Source organism: Pinus tabuliformis, chromosome Q, assembly GCF_031772625.1.
Source record: "Pinus tabuliformis cultivar Carrire ecotype Pingquan chromosome Q, CPIR1, whole genome shotgun sequence".
Lineage (NCBI taxonomy): Eukaryota > Viridiplantae > Streptophyta > Pinopsida > Pinales > Pinaceae > Pinus > Pinus tabuliformis.
In genome coordinates, this window is record NC_142296.1 from 375,335,648 (window position 1) to 375,354,336 (window position 18,689).

The 18,689-nt window shown below is 40.1% G+C and overlaps 1 protein-coding gene across 1 annotated transcript in view; it reads right to left on the minus strand.

Moving 5' to 3' along the window:
* LOC149219731 (P-loop containing nucleoside triphosphate hydrolases superfamily protein) overlaps positions 1-18,689 on the minus strand; it is a 107,510-nt gene that overhangs the window by 49,089 nt on the left and 39,732 nt on the right. The window contains exon 4 of the mRNA XM_089384473.1: positions 10,647-10,757. Coding sequence (XP_089240599.1) covers positions 10,647-10,757 — 111 coding nt within the window. The remainder of the gene's footprint in view (positions 1-10,646; positions 10,758-18,689) is intronic.

Genomic DNA, 18,689 nt, shown 5'->3' on the forward strand with positions numbered 1-18,689 from the left:
CACTCCAGTGAATCCCAACTTCATCAAGTATTTATCGATCCTCTCATACCATGCTCGGGGTGCTTGCTTCAGCTCATAGAGAGCTTTCTTCAACCTGCATACATGAGATTTTCGATCATAAATCTCAAATCCTTCGGGTTGCTCCACGTAGACCTCTTCTTTGATCGAGCCATGCAAGAACGCAGTCTTGACATCCATCTGATGTAGGTTCCATCCTTGTGAAGCAGCAAGGGCTATGATCGAACAGGTGCAAATATCTCATCATAGTCTATACCTTCCTTTTGGGAGAAACCTCGAGCAACAAAGCGAGCCTTATACTTTTTCGTGCTTCCATCTGCTGCATGCTTTATCTTGTAAAGCCATTTGGAAGTAACAACAGTCTTGTCCTGGGGTCTGGGAACTACTTCCCAAACATCATTCTTTATGATAGACTCATATTCTTCGGTCATAGCATCCTTCCATACTTGATGCTTGACGGCATCTGAGAATGACGAAGGCTCATTTTGTATGATCGTGCTCATGATGGTCAGGTATCCTTGATACCTATTAGATTTCTTACTTTCACGAAAGGTTCCTCGGGGTGCAGCATGTCCTTCAGCATCATCAAGTAACCCCTTAAGCCATGAAGGCCTCTTCCTAGAAGAGGAAGGCTCATATGGAGGAGGATCAATCGGATCCATGGGTTCTTCTACATCAGGCATTGATTCATCATCCTTTTCTTTCGGTTCCCTGGTGTCGACTTCTTGAGAGCTCCTCAAAGTCGGAAGATTGATCACCTTGCTGAGAGCCATATCTTCGTCAAAGGTGACATCATGACTAATTATGACTTCCCTTTGACCGGCTACATAGATTCTATAGCCTTTAGTATTTTCACCATAGCCCACGAAAATTCCCTTCTTTCCAGATGCTCCCAATTTATTTCTTTTCTCTTTCGGCACATGAAAGTATACAGGGCTTCCAAAAATTTTAAAATGAGAAACATCAGGTTTCTTACCGGTGAATTTTTCTTCAGGAGTCTTGGTACCCAATGCTTGATGAGGGCATCGATTTTGTACATATACGGCAGTGTTTACAGCTTCAGCCCATAGAAACTTAGGAAGACTTTGATCATGTAGCATGGCCCGGACAGCTTCCATCATCGTGTGGTTCTTCCTTCCCACCACACCATTCTGCTTAGGAGTATGTGGTGTAGTAGTCTCCCTCTTAATGCCAACCTCAGGTATGCCTGAGTAAACCAATTGTAATATATCGGAGGTCTTGCTTTGGCTTGAGGGGAATGGTTCCCTTTTGAGCTTTCCTTTGGCACATCCCGGACATACACCTTCTTTCTCTACTTGGAATTCGGGCATCCCTGTTACCATCTGTCTTACATCGGGTAGAGCTTTGTAATGAAGGTGGGAAAACCTCCGATGCCAAAGTTCGGACTGAAGCTTTGTGTCGCAAGACATGACTCCTAGCGGACTTCCATCGACCTTGCCATTGCTGAAGGTTACCTTGTAGCCTCTGTCTTCCATTGCCAAGATGGACACTAGGTTCCTTTTGAGGTCAGGTGCATTTAATACATCCTGGACTTTCTAGCCTTCTTGAATGGTTGTCCTCTTCCTTGATCTCCAGCTCTCCTCTTACCTTTGCTGTTGAATTTGTCATTCCTTTGATTTGCCATCAGAGGGATTTTGATCATCGTCCCGGTGTGAGTCCTTTCTTCTCTTTGCATGAGAAGAAAAGGCAGCAGGAGGACCTTTAGGCATGGGCATTTCTTGCACTTCTTCCCTTGTTTCTTCTTGAATGCATCTAGCCATTAATTCCTCGAAACCAGGAATTACATTATAGTTCAGAAGAGTAGTCTTGAACTCGTACCATTCGGATGGTAATCCTCCAAGAGTTGTGAGTGCCATTTCTCAGTCTATTGTAGATTTCCTTGGAGGTGTCCAGTTCAGAGATGTAGGCCACCAAGTGCTTGTTGATAGAGTCCCAGATGATCTTCTATTGTTTTGACTTCTCCATTTTTCCATTTGTTCCAGGCTGCAGCGGATGCATTTGATGGAGGCTCAATAATATTGCCTCCAACACTCCTTGATTCTCAAGGGTTAGATCGATAGACATCTTCCATCTGTGATAGTCAGCTTTCTCACGGAGCTTGTCTTCGGTATGAAAGAGTGTTGAGGACCCCATAGTTCTTTTAGGATAGCCTTGCCAATCTTCTCTTCAATGATTGCTCTTGCTCTTGCTCGGGCTTTGTCTTCACCTCAGCTCTGATACCATGTTAAGTTATGGTATGTTCTATGCTTATAACAGTTTACTTCTTTTTCTTATTATATTCTACCGATTAGCAATCACATGTACATAAAGTAAAGTGCAGATAGAACATTAAACGATCAACAGAAAACAAGCCAAGACAAGAGACACAAGATGTGGCGGCTAGCCAGGGACAAACCCCACAATGTGTGGGGAAACCCTTTGATCAAATCTTCTTTTATCTTCAATAATTCAGCAGAGAGAAATAGTACAATAAATCTGATTCATATCAGCAGTAGCAAACCCTAGATCAGTAGCATCAGCATTAGCGGCTTCATTATCAAACTAGGGTAGACCATATCTCACAAACCGACAGTCGGATTGACTTCATTCCACCACCAAAAGTTTCGGCTTCCAGAGGAGGTTCAGATGAACCTACAGCGCAGTTGAGATGAGGAGATCTTCTAGGCCACGCAAGTCAATCTTTACTTCTGCAGTTGCAGCTTTAGTTTCAGCAGTTTTTGGCTTCAAACTAGGGCAGTCGATATCTTGCAAACCGTTCGTCGAATTGACTTCATTCCACCACCAAAAGTTTCGGTTTCCAGAGGAGGTTCAGATGAACCTACAGCGCAGTTCAGATAAGGAGATCTTCTAGGCCACGCAAGTCAATCTTTACTTCTGCAGTTGCAGCTTCAGTTTCAACAGTTTCCGGCTTCAAACTAGGGCAGTCGATATCTTGCAAACCGTTCGTCGGATTGACTTCATTCCACCACCAAAAGTTGCGGCTTTCAAAGGAGGTTCAGATGAACCTACAGCGCAGTTCCAAAGAGGAGATCTTCTAGGCCACGCAAGTCAATCTTTACTTCTGAAGTTGCAGCTTCAAATTCAACAGCTTCCGGCTTCACATGTGTGAGAGAGAGAGACCCATTTCAGCGCAGTAGAGAAGAGACTCATATCTGCGCAGTAGAGAGAGAGAGATGTGATGAGATGAGTGAGTACAAATGAGGAAAAGTCCTCTTATATTTATACACAACGTTGGTGGGTGAATAGATGCGACTGTTGGGCTTCTGAGCCTACGTGAGTTGTAGGTCGGCTTGATAATAATTCCATAATCAAAATAAATTCATATCTCCATGAATACTTATCGGAATCGGATGATCTTTATATCAATCCTACACCTCTCGACGAGAGGAATCTAATAAAAATATTATCATCCATGAATAAGATGACCCACATGAAGTTTTGCCTTGGTTGCCAATTTTAACACATCTCACCATACCTACTGAGAGGTTACCTCCTCGTAACAAGAAGGCTTTGCGTCTAGCAACTCATTCATGAGTGCCATGTACCCCGTATACCTATGTGGTTGTTTATTGTGTCTAAATGTGGAGCTAGGGTTTCAACTCTCTCCTGAGCCTCCCTGATCAACTGATATGCCCACTTGGCTCATCTTCTCCCTATGCTGAGAGTCACTAGCTGAGTGGGATCCACTTGCTCTGTTCTCTCTTTCTGATTTTGCATTTTCTCCTCATCTTCATGCTGCTTGGCCTGCCCAACAAATGGTTGTGACTAAATCTGTGGAGCCAATTGAGCCTCCTGCTTGGGAGTTTGATGCTCCTCCTCTTGTGTTGCAGCCTGCAAACATCCCATGGACTTCCTAAGCATGGTTGCAGGGGAGTGCCCCCCCCCTTTCCAACCCACTCCCGAAGTGCACTCCCGAAGCGACCCAGAGAGCGCAATCCCTAAAAAAATCGCTCGCTTTTTTTTGCAAATTTTTTTATGCAAACGCGTTCCAAATGCAAATGTTCTTCAAAAAACAAGAATTTTAGTGGGGCAGCCTAATGATCAAGCCTATGGACCTAGTATTGATAGGGAATTCATGGTAATGTTATATTCTTAAAGTAAAAGTGACATTCTCCTTTATCTTTCATTTTCAACCTTTTATTTAAATTTTTAACATTACCATGAAATGACTTAGGATGTTTGAAAGTGGTTCCAACCTCATTGGATTTCATATGGAGAAAGTAGAATTTTAGATCTCACTCAAAATCCAATAGACTTATCTGTTTTTCAATATTTCAGGATTGGGGTGATTGCAATGTTTCCATTGGATTTTGTCATGTACTAGGATATGGAACTCGTCAAGATATGTACCTTAATGTTAGTGACACTGGTTGTTGAAATCCTCTATCATGACCCTGCTAAAAATGTACCCATCACTCAAACAAAATCTTGACTTGGCATGCTACATTTTTCTATCTTATGTTAATGCTTAGAGGGTGATATTAATGACAAAGATCCCAAGATAGGCAATGATTTTGATGATATGTAGGTATTTGTTGTAGCATGATTTTTTTAGATACTAGAGGCCATCTAGAGCCTATTTGTTCATGTATTTTCAATTTAGAGATGGATTACACTCGATGCTATTTTGGTTATGTGCACCCTTACATGCTATATAAATCAAAACTTGTAACTTGTGGACCTGTGGTTGACGAAGATTGTAGCTACTAGATGATTGATGCTTAATCCATGTTTTTATGTTTTGATAACTAATTCATCATTCTACATGCTTTCTCGAAAATTAGACATTTCTCGTGGCGGCAAGAGGCCCAAGCATGAGCAATAGATAATAGATTTACTTGTCTTTTCTAGTTTCTAGTAATTTTTATAATTGTTGACTCTTTCATATTTATTATGATATTCTTTTTAAACAATATATGACCATTTAAGTTTGAAGTTTGAATTTGGCAATTATAACTCATTGGTAATGAATTATGAATATGATACTTCGTGAAAGTTGAAATTTGAAACATTTCATTTCATGTTAGATATTCTTTGTTATCGTTTAGTTACTTGGTAATGGTAATGGTTACAAGTACGAGTAACAACTTTAGTGATCAATGATGATAAATGTTATATATCAAATCTTGAAAGCTTGAAAGTTTAAGATTGATGAATCATGAGACTTGATATGTTGTATGTTACTAACTTGTGGACATGGTTGCTGAGGATTATAACTTCTAGATGATTGATGTTATATGGTTCAATCCACGTTTTTATGTTTTTTTATATCTAATTCATCATTCTACATGCTTTTGTTGACATATAAGCATCAAAATATATTAAAATATATATTATATAAAAAATTGCTCCTTATTCGCTCCCAAACCAGGAGCTTTTGAAAAGGTCGCTCCCCCCTTCCTCTCTTGCTCCCAAGTAACCTTGTTCCTGAGAGTCTTGTCCTCCTCAAAACTCACGTCACGCCTGATCACGATCTTCCTAAGTGTTGGGACGTACACCCTATACGCCTTAGACGTCTCACTATAGCCTACAAAAATTCCCTTCTCTGCCATGTTCTCCATCTTCTTTTAGTTCTCAGAAGGCACATGGCAGTAAACAAGACTGCCAAAAATCCAGAAGTGGGATACCTTAGGATTCTTGCCTGTGAAAGCCTCGTCTTGTGTGTCTCTCTGCCTAGCACCCTGTGTGGACTCCTATTTTGCAGAAAGATTGCAGTGTTGCATGCTTCTGCCCAAAGGAACATGGGTAGCCCTAGTCATGCAACATGACCTAAGTCACTCCAACAATGCTCTAGTTCTTGCACTCAGCCACCCCATTCTGCTAGGAGTTATACCTTAGCACACAAGTCCCTAAAGGCATTGGAGATGTACTCCCCACTGGTGTCTGACCTCTCCGCCTTGATCTTTTTACTTGTCTAGTTCTCCGCCAAGGCTTTGAACTTCGAGAAAAATTCATCTTTATTCGTCAATAAGGAGATCCAAGTCTTTCTCGAGTGGTCATCAATGAAGGTGACATAGCATATGTATCCCATAAGGGATGGAGAGGAAAATGGGCCATAGACATTCGAATGAACCAAATCCAAGATGCTCTTGGCCCTGTTGTCCCCATTGCGGAAGGATGCCTTGGCATACTTAACAAGTGTGCAACCCTTGCACACATCATGTTGGTCTACACTGCATTGTGGCAGCCCAGTAGCAATCTCCCTGAAAATATTTAGCACTCCATGGTTTAAGTGACCAATATGCCTATGCTAAAGCTCCCCAAGGTCACAACCTTGCTGACTGCCTCCTTTGTTACTCAAGGTCGCAACTGTCTCAAACTGAAGCTTGAAGAGGTTCTTCACCCCAACTCCAATCTACTTGGCTGCTCCAGAGTTGGAAGACTTGATGAAGGACTTTCCTCTGTTGAAGATAACCTCATAAACCTTGTCTACTAGGGCTGAGATTGAAACAAGATTTTACTTCAATTGTGGGACATAGAGGACATCTCTGAAGTAAAGAGGATTCTCGTACTCCCTCTCAAACTTGACAATACCCACACCCTTGGCTAGGTACCTGCCATCATCTCGCAACTCTATATGAAGCTACATGTCTTTCTCAGTCAACTAGCTGAACTACTCCTTGTTTCGGATCATATGACAAGAAGCTCCATTGTCAATACATCACATGTTGCTAGTTACTGAGCTTGCCATACAAGCTATGAGCAAGAACTCCCTCTCAAAGTGAGAAGAGAAATCGTCCACCTCTGTTGATGTTGCTACATGGTCCTTCTTGGACCCCTTCTTCCTATTTGGGCACTTGGTGGTGTACTGCTCAAATTGGTGACATGAGAAGCACTTTATTCAGCTGAGATCCTTCTTCTTCTTCTCGCCTCTAGTGTTGCACTCGACCCCTCCTGCACCTTTCTTGCCCTTGGCCTTTCCCCCTTTGCCTAATAGGGCAAAGTTCTCCTCTTCCTTCGTATTTACATGAGACCGAGCTTTGGCCTACCTCTCGATCTCCTCTTGGATGCAGTCACCCCATAGTCGCTCCCAATATGGAAGCTTTTCTCTGTCACTCGCTGCATCATTGAAGTTTTCCCATGACTTGGAAAAACCCAACAGCGCAAAGCTGACAAGGTATTTGTCCAAGACTATCTCCCGAACTCCAACTAGTTCGTCCCTTACTTGCGTCAATCTGGTAAGGCATGAGACCACCGACTTAGACTTCGCCATCCTGATGTTTCTAAGTTTATCCTTGAGTACCAATTTCCTAGCTTCACTCAAACCCTGGTACAGCCCTATGATGGCTGCCCACATGGCATGATGATGAGCTATCTTCTTCCTGGACGGGTGAGGTATGATGTGGTCCTTAACTCCCTCAAGAATAATCCTTTTGGCTTTCGCATCTTTCTTGTTGTCTTGAGCCAACTGCTAGGGGTCAGCTGGTTGGGCTGGTGGACTGTCCACAAACTCCCAAACACCTTGCTCCTCCAGCAATACACCAATCCTCTCCCTCCAAGAACAGATATCTGAGGCCCCCCCATATAGGCAGTCCTCAAACCTTAACCCTAGATACGCCATGCTCCTGTTCGAACTGTTCAGAAAAACCTAGCGCTGCACTGACTTATAAACTATGTTTTTGTTGCCTTTAATCTACTCCTGAGGAAGCAAACACTTATGTTATGGTCTTCAATCAGAGGTTGAGCTTTGATACCATGTTGGTTTTAAATACCCAACAACTAATTTAGTGAATTTGCAGCAACGAAAGAAACTAAAACTGAAACCTTCAAATACATTCACCAAACATGCTCAGTATTCTAACTTAGCATGCACAGTGGAAAATAAAATCTAAAAACAATAACATCATAAAAACACAATGACACCAGAGATACCCAGGAAACCCCAACTGGGGAAACTTGCAATGTGTGTGTTCTTCATTTCTTCTTCAAAGATTCGCTCTATTCAGAAAAATTAAAAAGACGAGGGAAAACTTCCCTTTACACTCAGCAACCCCTGAAAAGCCCCTCCACACCTAAACTGGACTGCACCTTGCCCTCTCTGCCTTCTCCACCTGTGCACGGCCCTCTTTGCCTGTGCCTTGTATGGAATCCGTACAGATCAGTACGGCCCTCTGCACAGCCCTCCTGCACTGAGAAACTGTGTCTGGCTGAAGGAATGCTTGGCTGGAAAATCTGAGGGGCATATGGCCTCTTTTCTTCTGCCCTTCAATACTGGAAATGATGCCCTAGAACTAAGCACCCTGGCTGCAAATGCTGAAAAAACCACACACAATTCTGATGCCAAAATCGATCTGCCCACCAGCTGCCTTGTCTCCCCTTTATAAGTCAACCTGTGCCCCACCTAGCACTCCCACAGGCTGAGAATACTTTATAATATAAGGCTGAGATCAAATTACAATGACTTTGGAAAAATAATTTTTTCCTAAGTCAATACATAGGAAATAAATAAAATCTGCATAGTGGAAATCTGTGGGTCCCTCTGCTAATCTAGGCATCATGGGCTAGGCAGAACCCTTGCTCTCTAACTCCATTCAACAGTGTGTGTTAAGGGAGGTGTTTGAACTTTGACCTCCTAGAGTTGGTTTCCTTTGTCATCAAAGGGGCTTAAGACATGTTCAGCATGCCAAATTGGTCTAAGTGGGCATTAATAGGATATTTTAGAAGGAAAGAATGTGTTTGATACCAAAATCTAACTTCCAGGAAAATTTTGGACAAAAAAAAAAGTTGATTTTGTCACACTTGCCAAAGTTGTATAAAATCAGCATACAAAGGCTGAAATTGAACAGACTATTAAAAAGGACAAAATGATCTAGACTGTAAGTTCCAGGCCAAATAAAATAAGCTGATTCTGTTGATAGAAAAACAATGAATAGGAAAATTATCCACAATGAAAAAGCTGAGACAGAATTCAAATGAGAACTTTGGACAAGGGGAACTCCAAAGTAACCAGAACAGCAAAATTCCAAAGCCCTAATTGTATGCTCTAATACCACTGATGTATGCTCATAGCTAAAACGTGGAAAAACAATGAACACTAAAAAACAAGAAGAAAGATCACACAAACAAGAGAGAGACAAGTGTTTGTCACTTATAGAATTTTACATTCTATAGTACAATTGGTAGCCTTTCTGGATTTTGAGTGAGATATAAAATTCTACTTTCTCCATATGAAATTCAATGGGGTCAGAACCACTCTCAAACATCCTGAGTCATTTCATGGTAATGTTAAAAATTAAATAAATCATTGTTTTGTTGAAAAAAAAATTGCATTCAAAGTGTCCTTGGCAACAATGTACAAAACCGGCTGGTTTAGTACTGAACTGGCCATTTCAATGAAAAAAAGTCGGTTTGGTACCAAACCGACCAGTTTCGTTCAAGAACTGGCCGTTTTAGTACCAAACCAGCCAAAAACAGTTCAGGTCACCGGTCCAAACCAGTTTTGGCCTCGAACCAGTCAGACCGGTTAGTTCAAACCGGTTCGCTCCAGTCTTGATAACACTGCTTCACACCATGGTTGTCATGCACAAAATTGGGATGAGAATTTAGATAACATGTAAAATATTTACATAATGACAAAATTTGGATCTCGCATTTGCTTAATAACATTACAAAGGGATAACTGGGGTCCTATAGAAAAAATACTCAGAATAAAAGGTACTTGTGGGAACCTACCATCATTCATTCCATAACAGCATTCACAAAAAGCATAATGTCGATAATAGTAGCTTCAAAAGAGTACGCATCTACTATTTGGAAATATCCAGCATGAGATAATCCTCTCTAGCTCATTGTGTAATACCATAGAGTGAAGGTGAGAATGGACACTCTTGTTTGACACAAATATAGTTGTAGATATTGTGTTTAGGTCCTGTAGAGGTGCAAATTTACCAAACAACTCCTTTTTAATGAATCATCACCATGGTGATATTTACGGAAAGCATGAACCTTGAAGCTATAGAAATACTAGATGCCTACGTATCATGATTCATGTCAAAGGCTTTGCATAAATCTGTAAAATAGTAATAGACTATGTGCTTATTAGGTCTTGGTTTCCTTGATGGCTCTAAGTGTTAAGTTGTGGTTCCCATGTCAAAAATTCCATCTAAAGCTTGCTTGTTCTTTGTATAAATGTTTCTTGATGCATCAAGCAACATGGAAAACAAGTTTATTAGCATATAATTTACAACAATGGTCTTATTGCCAACAATGAACTTATTTCAAAAGTTAATGAAGAGGAGAGTTTTTATCAAAAAATGATAGTCATGCTTGTGGTATTTCTAATAAATGAATCAAGCACTTGTAATATGATTTCAATCTCGTCACCATTTCACCCATCTCATCTCATCAATTTGCAATTCAATACTTGGTGGTGTCCCTAAATACATTAAATTCAACATATGACAAATATTGCACTCTTAATTTCATGACTTCCTCAATATATTTTGCATGTTACTGAGTATGGTTGGCAGGCTATATTACATCTCAGTTCTCTGATTTAAACACAATTTACTTACAATTGTGTTTTTTGCACAACAAAAGGACTTGAAACATAAATTTAAAACTTGACAAAGCAAAAATACTTGAAATTAATGAAGATAGAATCTTACCGGGTCACGAAACTGCTTGTTGACTTGTTCAATCACATCTTTCATGCTTTCAAGCTTGCCCATTATAGCATCTTCTCCAAATTCATCATTTACGCCAAACATTCTAGTTATCTAGCATATAATCTTCAAATTAGTGAATATAATTTGAATAAAATAATGACATTTCCCATAAAGCTATACTAAAACTAAAACTCCACTTGTCAATTTACTAACGCCCCAATTAGAAGCATTGTAATTCAGGCTTTAACAGAATATATTAAAAGAAAGCTTAAATCAAAAAGCCATTAGATATATCAATAATTGTCATGATAACTCACAGTCTTGTACATCATCACAACAGATTTAACCTAAATAATGTGCTCTATTAATCTACACTTAACTAAGATGTCAAAAAACTAATGGAATCATCTACAATATATTTTATCAATAGCAATCACAAATTCCACACAGCAATCCATATAGCAACCAATAACTGGTACGTCATGTTAATTTGGCAGCACGGGGATAAGTTCCCTCCTTTCGACAGCCTTCCTCATCCTGAGAAGACTCTCTTTGCCCTTGGAAGAATTTAATTTGATCGGAAAAATATTTTTTTTAATGAAAACCCACAAGTACACAATAGTACAGGTTGGCCTAAAGACATAATTGGGTCTCCAAAATCACATATAAATACAATCAAGGTCACCTCATTTGGACATCACATAAACACATCTCTTCTCTCTCCTATCTTGATTGGTTCATACAGGTCTGAAGCAAGGAGTCCAAATTCATACATGCAAAGGGAAGAAGGCCAATTCTGATTTTTCTGCGTTGACTTTTGTTTGGGCAGTCATTGACCAAGTTTGACTTGGCATTTTGACTTGGTTTGACTTGCAAAAGTTCGATTTTTGGAGGCCGAATTTCTTGGTGAAGGAACCGAATTTTTCTGGGCACTTTGACTTGGGTTGACTGCAGGTTTATCGACTAAAGTTTGACCACAGATTTCTCTCTCCTTTGACCGAGTCTTTTTGGGACTGTTTTGACTGAAGTTTGACCAGCAAAGGAGGCTGAACATTTTGGTTGTTGACCAAGGTGATTTGAAGCTAATTTGACTAGTGAAAACATTGACTGATTAGGCAATCTTTGACTGCTGTTGACTTTGACAAAAAATTGCAGACTTTGACTTTGGATCAGATTTGACTTTTGGGCTCATCTCTCATTGGATATTGGTTAGTTGAATTGGATAGTCAAAGTTGTTGACCTTTGACTCATTATTGATGAATTGGAACATTGTATCTCTCTGCTGAACATTTGATGACAATCTAATAGAAGAAGAATTTGAAAGGGTTTCCCCCTTGTGGGGTTTTTCCCTGGGATTTGACCAAATCTTGTGTCTCTGGTTATTGCTCTTGGTTGTCTTCGATTGTACATTGGATTTACTATTCTATCTACAATTGCTCATTGTTATTGGAAGATTAAATTTATCTAAAAGTGATTGCTAATTGAAGAAATAATTGGGCTAAGTGATTGTGCTAGCATAGAACAGTGGAAAATTAACATGGAATCAAAGTTGAGGTAAAGGCAAGCCCAAGGAGACAGAGAGACTAAAACAATCATCTTTGAAGGAATATATTTGGAAGAAGCTACTTGGTCAAAATGTCTACCTCATACCCCAAGGATACAGAGAACTTGGGTGACTCATCAAATTTTGTTTCTTGGAAGATCAGGTTAGAAGTGATATTGGATGAAAAGGATGTTTTGGAATATGTGTGGAAGAAAAAATTCCTAGGCCACCGGAAAACACAGCTGTTGTTGCCAAGGCCAAGTATAAGAAAGGTGAGATCAAAACCAAGAAAATTAATATTGATTTTTTGAAAGATAATTTGCTTACTTATGTTGGAAAATTGAAGGAGTCTAAGGATATCTATGACAAGTTGGTTGGGATGTATGAGGTCAATAATTTGAATCACATTCTTTCCTTGAAGAATCAACTCAAGGACATGAAAATGAACAAGGGGGAATCTATGCAATCCTATGTCATAAAGCTATCCCAACTAAGGGATCAATAGCAGACTTCTAGAGAACCTATATCTGATACCTGATAGAGAGTTGGGGCTTGTTACTCTTCAAGGCCTTCCTCCTATTTGGAAAACCTTCATTACTACTATAAGCAACAATGATAAGTTCTCAACCTTTGAGCTTGTTGGTAAATGCACTCAAGAAGAAACCAAGATGATATCTAGAGGGAGAATTCAAAAGCATGAAGAAGACGAGCCCCTACATTTGTTGCACAAGACAAGAAGTGAAAAGGAAGAGGAAGACCATCTGGTTCAAGAAATCCTACCCCTGAATCAAAAGACTCCAATCGAAGAGGAAGAATAATTGAATGCTTGAACTACCACAGGCATGGTCACTATACCCGAGAATGTCCAGAAAAGAGAGATGCTCCAAGGTCCAACTACAACCACAATCGTGGCTTCAACAACAACAAGATTAATGATAGAAAAGGAGATGCTCCTGATGATCGTGAAGAAGGATATCATCCTCAAAAGAGATCAAGGAACTACAGGTATGAAAATAATGCAGCTGCTACTCAATCTAAATCTATTCGTATTTCTGCTCTTTCTAGTTCCTCTCCTCCAAATTTGTGTGATGGTTGGTAGATAGTGGGGCTTCTAGACATTTCTTTGGGTACTAGGAAGTCCTCTCAAATTTGGTTGAGAGGGAGACTAATCTAAAGATCATCCTTGGAGACAACTCTACTTATCCTGTGAAGGGTTTTGGTTCTGTCAAATTTCATTTGGATTATGGGGAAACCATTCTTCTTCATGATGTTATGTATGTACAGGGATTAAAGAACTTGGTATCTATATCTACCTTGGAAGACAAAGGGATGAGAGTTGCCTTCATAAAAGGAAAGGTCCTCACCAGGCCTATGGAATCTCACATGAGGGATGCTTTCACCCTGGGATCTAGAATTGAAGGACTCTAACGTCAACGGAAGACCCTTGCGAGCAATGGTACATGATAGCAATCATCAAAGTGAACTAGGGCACAAGAGGTTTTCTCATCTACATTATGAAGCCCTGCCTAAAGTTAGAAGGTTGGTTTTTGGGATGCCCAAAGTTCAATCTAACCATGATGGAGTATGTCTGGAATGTGCGAGTGGAAAGAAGTCAAGGGGACCATTCCCCTCCAACAAAAGCAGGACCAATGATATTCAACTCATCCATTATGATCTATGTGGTCCCATGCCGGTAAAATCTCTGGGTGGCTATCTATACTATATAATTTTTGTGGATGACTTAACCTGAAAGACATGGATATTCTACTTAAAGCATACGGATGAAGCTTTCGAGATGTTCCAAGACATCAAGATTCTGATAGAGAATCAAACAAGGAAAAGGATCAAAGTATTCAGGTCTGACAATAGTGGAGAATACACTTCTAATGAGTTCATTGACTTTTGTAGAAGGTTGGAATTAAGAAGGAGACCATTGTACCCTATAATCTTGAGCAGAATGGTGTGGCTGAAAGGAAGAATAGGACTATCATGGAAGTTGCCCAAGCCATGTTGCATGATCAAAAACTGCCAAAGTTCCTTTGGGGAGAAGCCACTGATACAATGGTCTATGTTCAAAACAGGATTCCTCATTAGGCTCTAGGTGACAAGACTCCCAAAGAAGTGTTCATAGGTGTAAAGCCCGATGTTGGACATCTGAGGATATTTGGCTGCCCCATGTACTTTCATGTGCCAAAGGACAAGAGGAACAAGCTAGAAGCCACTAGAAAGAAAGGTACATTTGTTGGATATTGTGATAATTCTAAAGCTTTTAGAATATACATGCCTAGTCAAAGGAATATCGAGTTTAGCAGGGATGTAACTTTCGATGAAGATGGTGCCCTTGGAAAAGCAAGGGGCATTCTTCGATGACATGGACCTACTAGAAGGTCCTTCTGTGCCTAAGCCGGAGAAAGATGTTGTTGATGATCCTATGGATCCTCCTCAAAGTGATCCCCCTTCCAGGAAGAGACCACTTTGGCACCGTGATACATTAGAAGATGTTTAAAGACATGTTGTTGCTAAAGGAACCTTTAGAGAAAGCAAGAAGCCATGTTGATACTAGGGATATGTGGTAGCTATGAGCACCATCATATAGGTTGAGCTTCCCACCTTTGAAGAAGTAGTGAAAGAACAAGTTTGGATGGATGTTATGGCTGAAGAATATGAATCTATTATGAAGAATGCTGTGTGGGATGTTGTTCTGACACCCAAATGGAAGTCTGTCGTGACTTTGAAATGCTTATATAAGAATAAACATGGATTCAATGGAAGTATAGAGAAATATAAAGCAAGGTTCGTGGCTAAAGGTTTTTCCTAGAAAGAGGGAGAAGACTATGATGATATATTTGCACCTGTTGCTAGCTATAGCACTATTAGATCTATGGTTGCCCTTGTTGTTAGTCAAGGATGGACTCTTCATCAGATGGATGTGAAGATTGTGTCTCTTCATGGCATACTATAGAAAAAAGTATTCGTTGAGCAACCACTAGGCTTTGAAGTACATGACAGGAAAACTCACGTTTGTCGATTAAAGAAGGCACTATATGGTTTGCAGCAAGCCCCCAAAGCCTAGTATGCCTCTTATTTTGGTTTTATATGTTGATGATTTATTCTTGACATGTAGTGAGCCTCTGATGCTCAAGTGTAAGAGCCTCTGAGTTCAAAATGAAAGATCTTGGATTAATGCATTACTTCATGGGATTAGAAGTGTGGCAAAAGCCCTTCCTTTTGTTAAAATTAGGCAACTTCGAGATGAATTTCCCCAAAGAGAAAGCCCTTCATGCCCAAAGAAAATTTAAATGGATAAAAGTTATATTTGGGCTAAGTGGCAATAAAATTTAATTCGATTAAATTGTAAAATTATATTTTAATTGTTGTTGGTTTACTAAGTCGGTGATCCATGGCAAGATGACTTCAAATCACCCATGTCGGCCCTCTCCAAATAGATGTGACCTTTCACATTATGAATAAAATATAAATTCCCATCAAAGGTGCCTCATTAAGGATAAAATCTTTGCGGTGAGTATAATCCATTGGCTCCCTTATTCTCTGAGGAAGTTCGTTTTGTTTTTAGCTTGGTTTTGTGGCGTATATCCTGAAGGGTTTGATTTATTTTGGCTCGTTCTCATTATATCTTATTCACTCCTAGAGATTAAAATTGTGTGGCTCTTGCATTACATTTTGTAGCTCTACTATGAGGCTCGTTCATAGTAGCTTCTATATACATTTGAACCTAGCATCCTGTTCATTATATTCTTCATGGCACACTATATACTTTGCTCGCTTTCTTACAGTGGTTAGTCTTCTACAATGATTTTGCAACTTGCATTCCATATGTGATTCACTCTTACGCTCAGTGCAAATTCCACAGTTCAACAATTCTATCCAGCAGCTCAGAAACATCTCCCTATTACTCGATACAATGGCTCGCTGTAGTTGTGTTAAAATTGGCAACCAGGGCAAAACTTCATGTGGGTCATCTTATTCATGGCTAATAATATTTTTATTAGATTCCTCTCGTCGAGAGGTGTAGGATTGATATAAAGATCATCCAATTCCGATAAGTATTCATGGAGATATGAATTTATTTTGATTATGGAATTATTATCAAGCCGACCTACAACTCATGTAGGCTCAGAAGCCCAACAGTCGCATCTATTCACCCACCAACGTTGTGTATAAATATAAGAGGACTTTTCCTCATTTGGACTCACTCATCTCATCACATCTCTCTCTCTCTACTGCGCAGATATGAGTCTCTTCTCTACTGCGCTGAAATGGGTCTCTCTCTCTCACACATGTGAAGCCGAAAACTGCTGAAACTGAAGCTGCAACTGCAGAAGTAAAGATTGACTTGCGTGGCCTAGAAGATCTCCTCTTTGGAACTGCGTTGTAGGTTCATCTGAACCTCCTTTGAAAGCCGCAACTTTTGGTGGTGGAATGAAGTCAATCCGACGAACGGTTTGCAAGATATCGACTGCCCTAGTTTGAAGCCGGAAACTGCTGAAACTGACGCTGCAACTGCAGAAGTAAAGATTGACTTGCGTGGCCTAGAAGATCTCCTCATCTGAACTGCGTTGTAGGTTCATCTGAACCTCCTCTGGAAGCCGAAACTTTTGGTGGTGGAATGAAGTCAATCTGACTGTCGGTTTGTGAGATATGGTCTGCCCTAGTTTGATAATGAAGCCGCTAACGCTGATGCTACTGATCTAGGGTTTGCTACTGCTGATATGAATCAGATTTATTGTACTATTTCTCTCTGCTGAATTATTGAATATAAAAGAAGATTTGATCAAAGGGTTTCCCCACACATTGTGGGGTTTGTCCCTGGCTAGCCGCCACATCTTGTGTCTCTTGTCTTGGCTTGTTTTCTGTCAATCGTTTAATGTTCTATCTGCACTTTACTTTATGTACATGTGATTGCTAATCGGTGGAATATAATAAGAAAAAGAAGTAAACTGTTATAAGCATAGAACATACCATAACTTAACATGGTATCAGAGCTGAGGTGAAGACAAAGCCCGAGCAAGAGCAATCATTGAAGAGAAGATTGGCAAGGCTATCCTAAAAGAACTATGGGGTCCTCAACACTCTTTCCTGCCGAAGACAAGCTCCATGAGAAAGCTGACTATCACGGATGGAAGATGTCTATCGATCTAACCCTTGAAGATCAAGGAGTGTTGGACCATGTAAGAGGCAATATTGTTGAGCCTTCATCAAATGCATCTGCTGCTGCCTGGAACAAATGGAAAAATGGAGAAGTCAAAACAAAGAAGATCATCCGGGACTCTATCGATAAGCGCTTGGTGGCCTACATCTCTGATCTAGACACCTCCAAGGAAATCTACGACAGACTGGTGAGTTTATTTAAAGTTAATGATGCAAATCAAGTTTTGTTTCTTAGAAATAAGTTGAGGGAAATCAAGAAGGGTAAAGATTAAAGTATGCAAGCATACTTCTTAAGAATCACCGAGATCAAGAACGATCTCCTATCTATTGGGGAAACCATTACTGACAGAGAAGTGGCACTCACAACTCTCGGAGGATTACCATCTAAATGGTATGTGTTCAGGACTACTCTTCTGAACAATAATGTAATTCCTAGTTTTGAGGAATTAATGGCTAGATGCATTCAAAAACAAACAAGGGTAGAAGAGCAGGAAATGCCCTTGCCTAAAGGTCCTCCTGCTGCTTTTTCTTCTCATGCTAAGAAAAGAAATAATTCTGGGTCTAAATCGAAAAGAAAGGCTCGATTTAAGGGTGGAAGAAAAGGACGATGTTTCATTTGCAATAAAGCAAGTCACTATGCAAGGGAATGCCCTGATAGAAAGGACTCTCACCGTGACGATGATCAAAATCCCTCTCATGGTAATCGAAGGAATGGAAAATTCAACAACAAAGGAAAAAGGAATGCGGGAAATCAAGGAAGAGGGCAACCATTCAAGAAGGCTAGAAATTCCAGGTATGAATCTAACACTGTTGACGATAAGCAGGCTGAATATTATCTACCAGCTGCTCTATTTACCTCCGCTCCTTCGGACTCAATGGGAATTTGGCTCATTGATAGTGGTGCCTCAAAACACTTCACTGGTTACAAAGAAGTGCTCTATAATCTGGTAGAGAAAGAAACTAACCTGGAAATTGTCCTTGGAGATGACATGAAATACCCAGTGAAAGGTGTAGGCAATGATTCTCTTAAACTGAATCAAGGTAATACGATTCACTTACAAGATGTATTATATGTACCTGATCTCAAAAAGAACTTGGTATCCATCTCGGCAATGGAAGACAAAGGCTATAAGGTAACCTTCAGCGATGGTAAGGTACGCATATGGAAAAATAATGTTAAAGATGCTTTCACTCTTGGGTTTCGAGTTGATTCTTTATATCAAGTCGGTGGAAGTCCGCTAGGTGTCATGTCTTGTGACACAACGCTTCAGTCCGAACTTTGGCATCGGAGGTTTGCCCACCTTCATTACAAAGCTCTACCCGATGTAAGA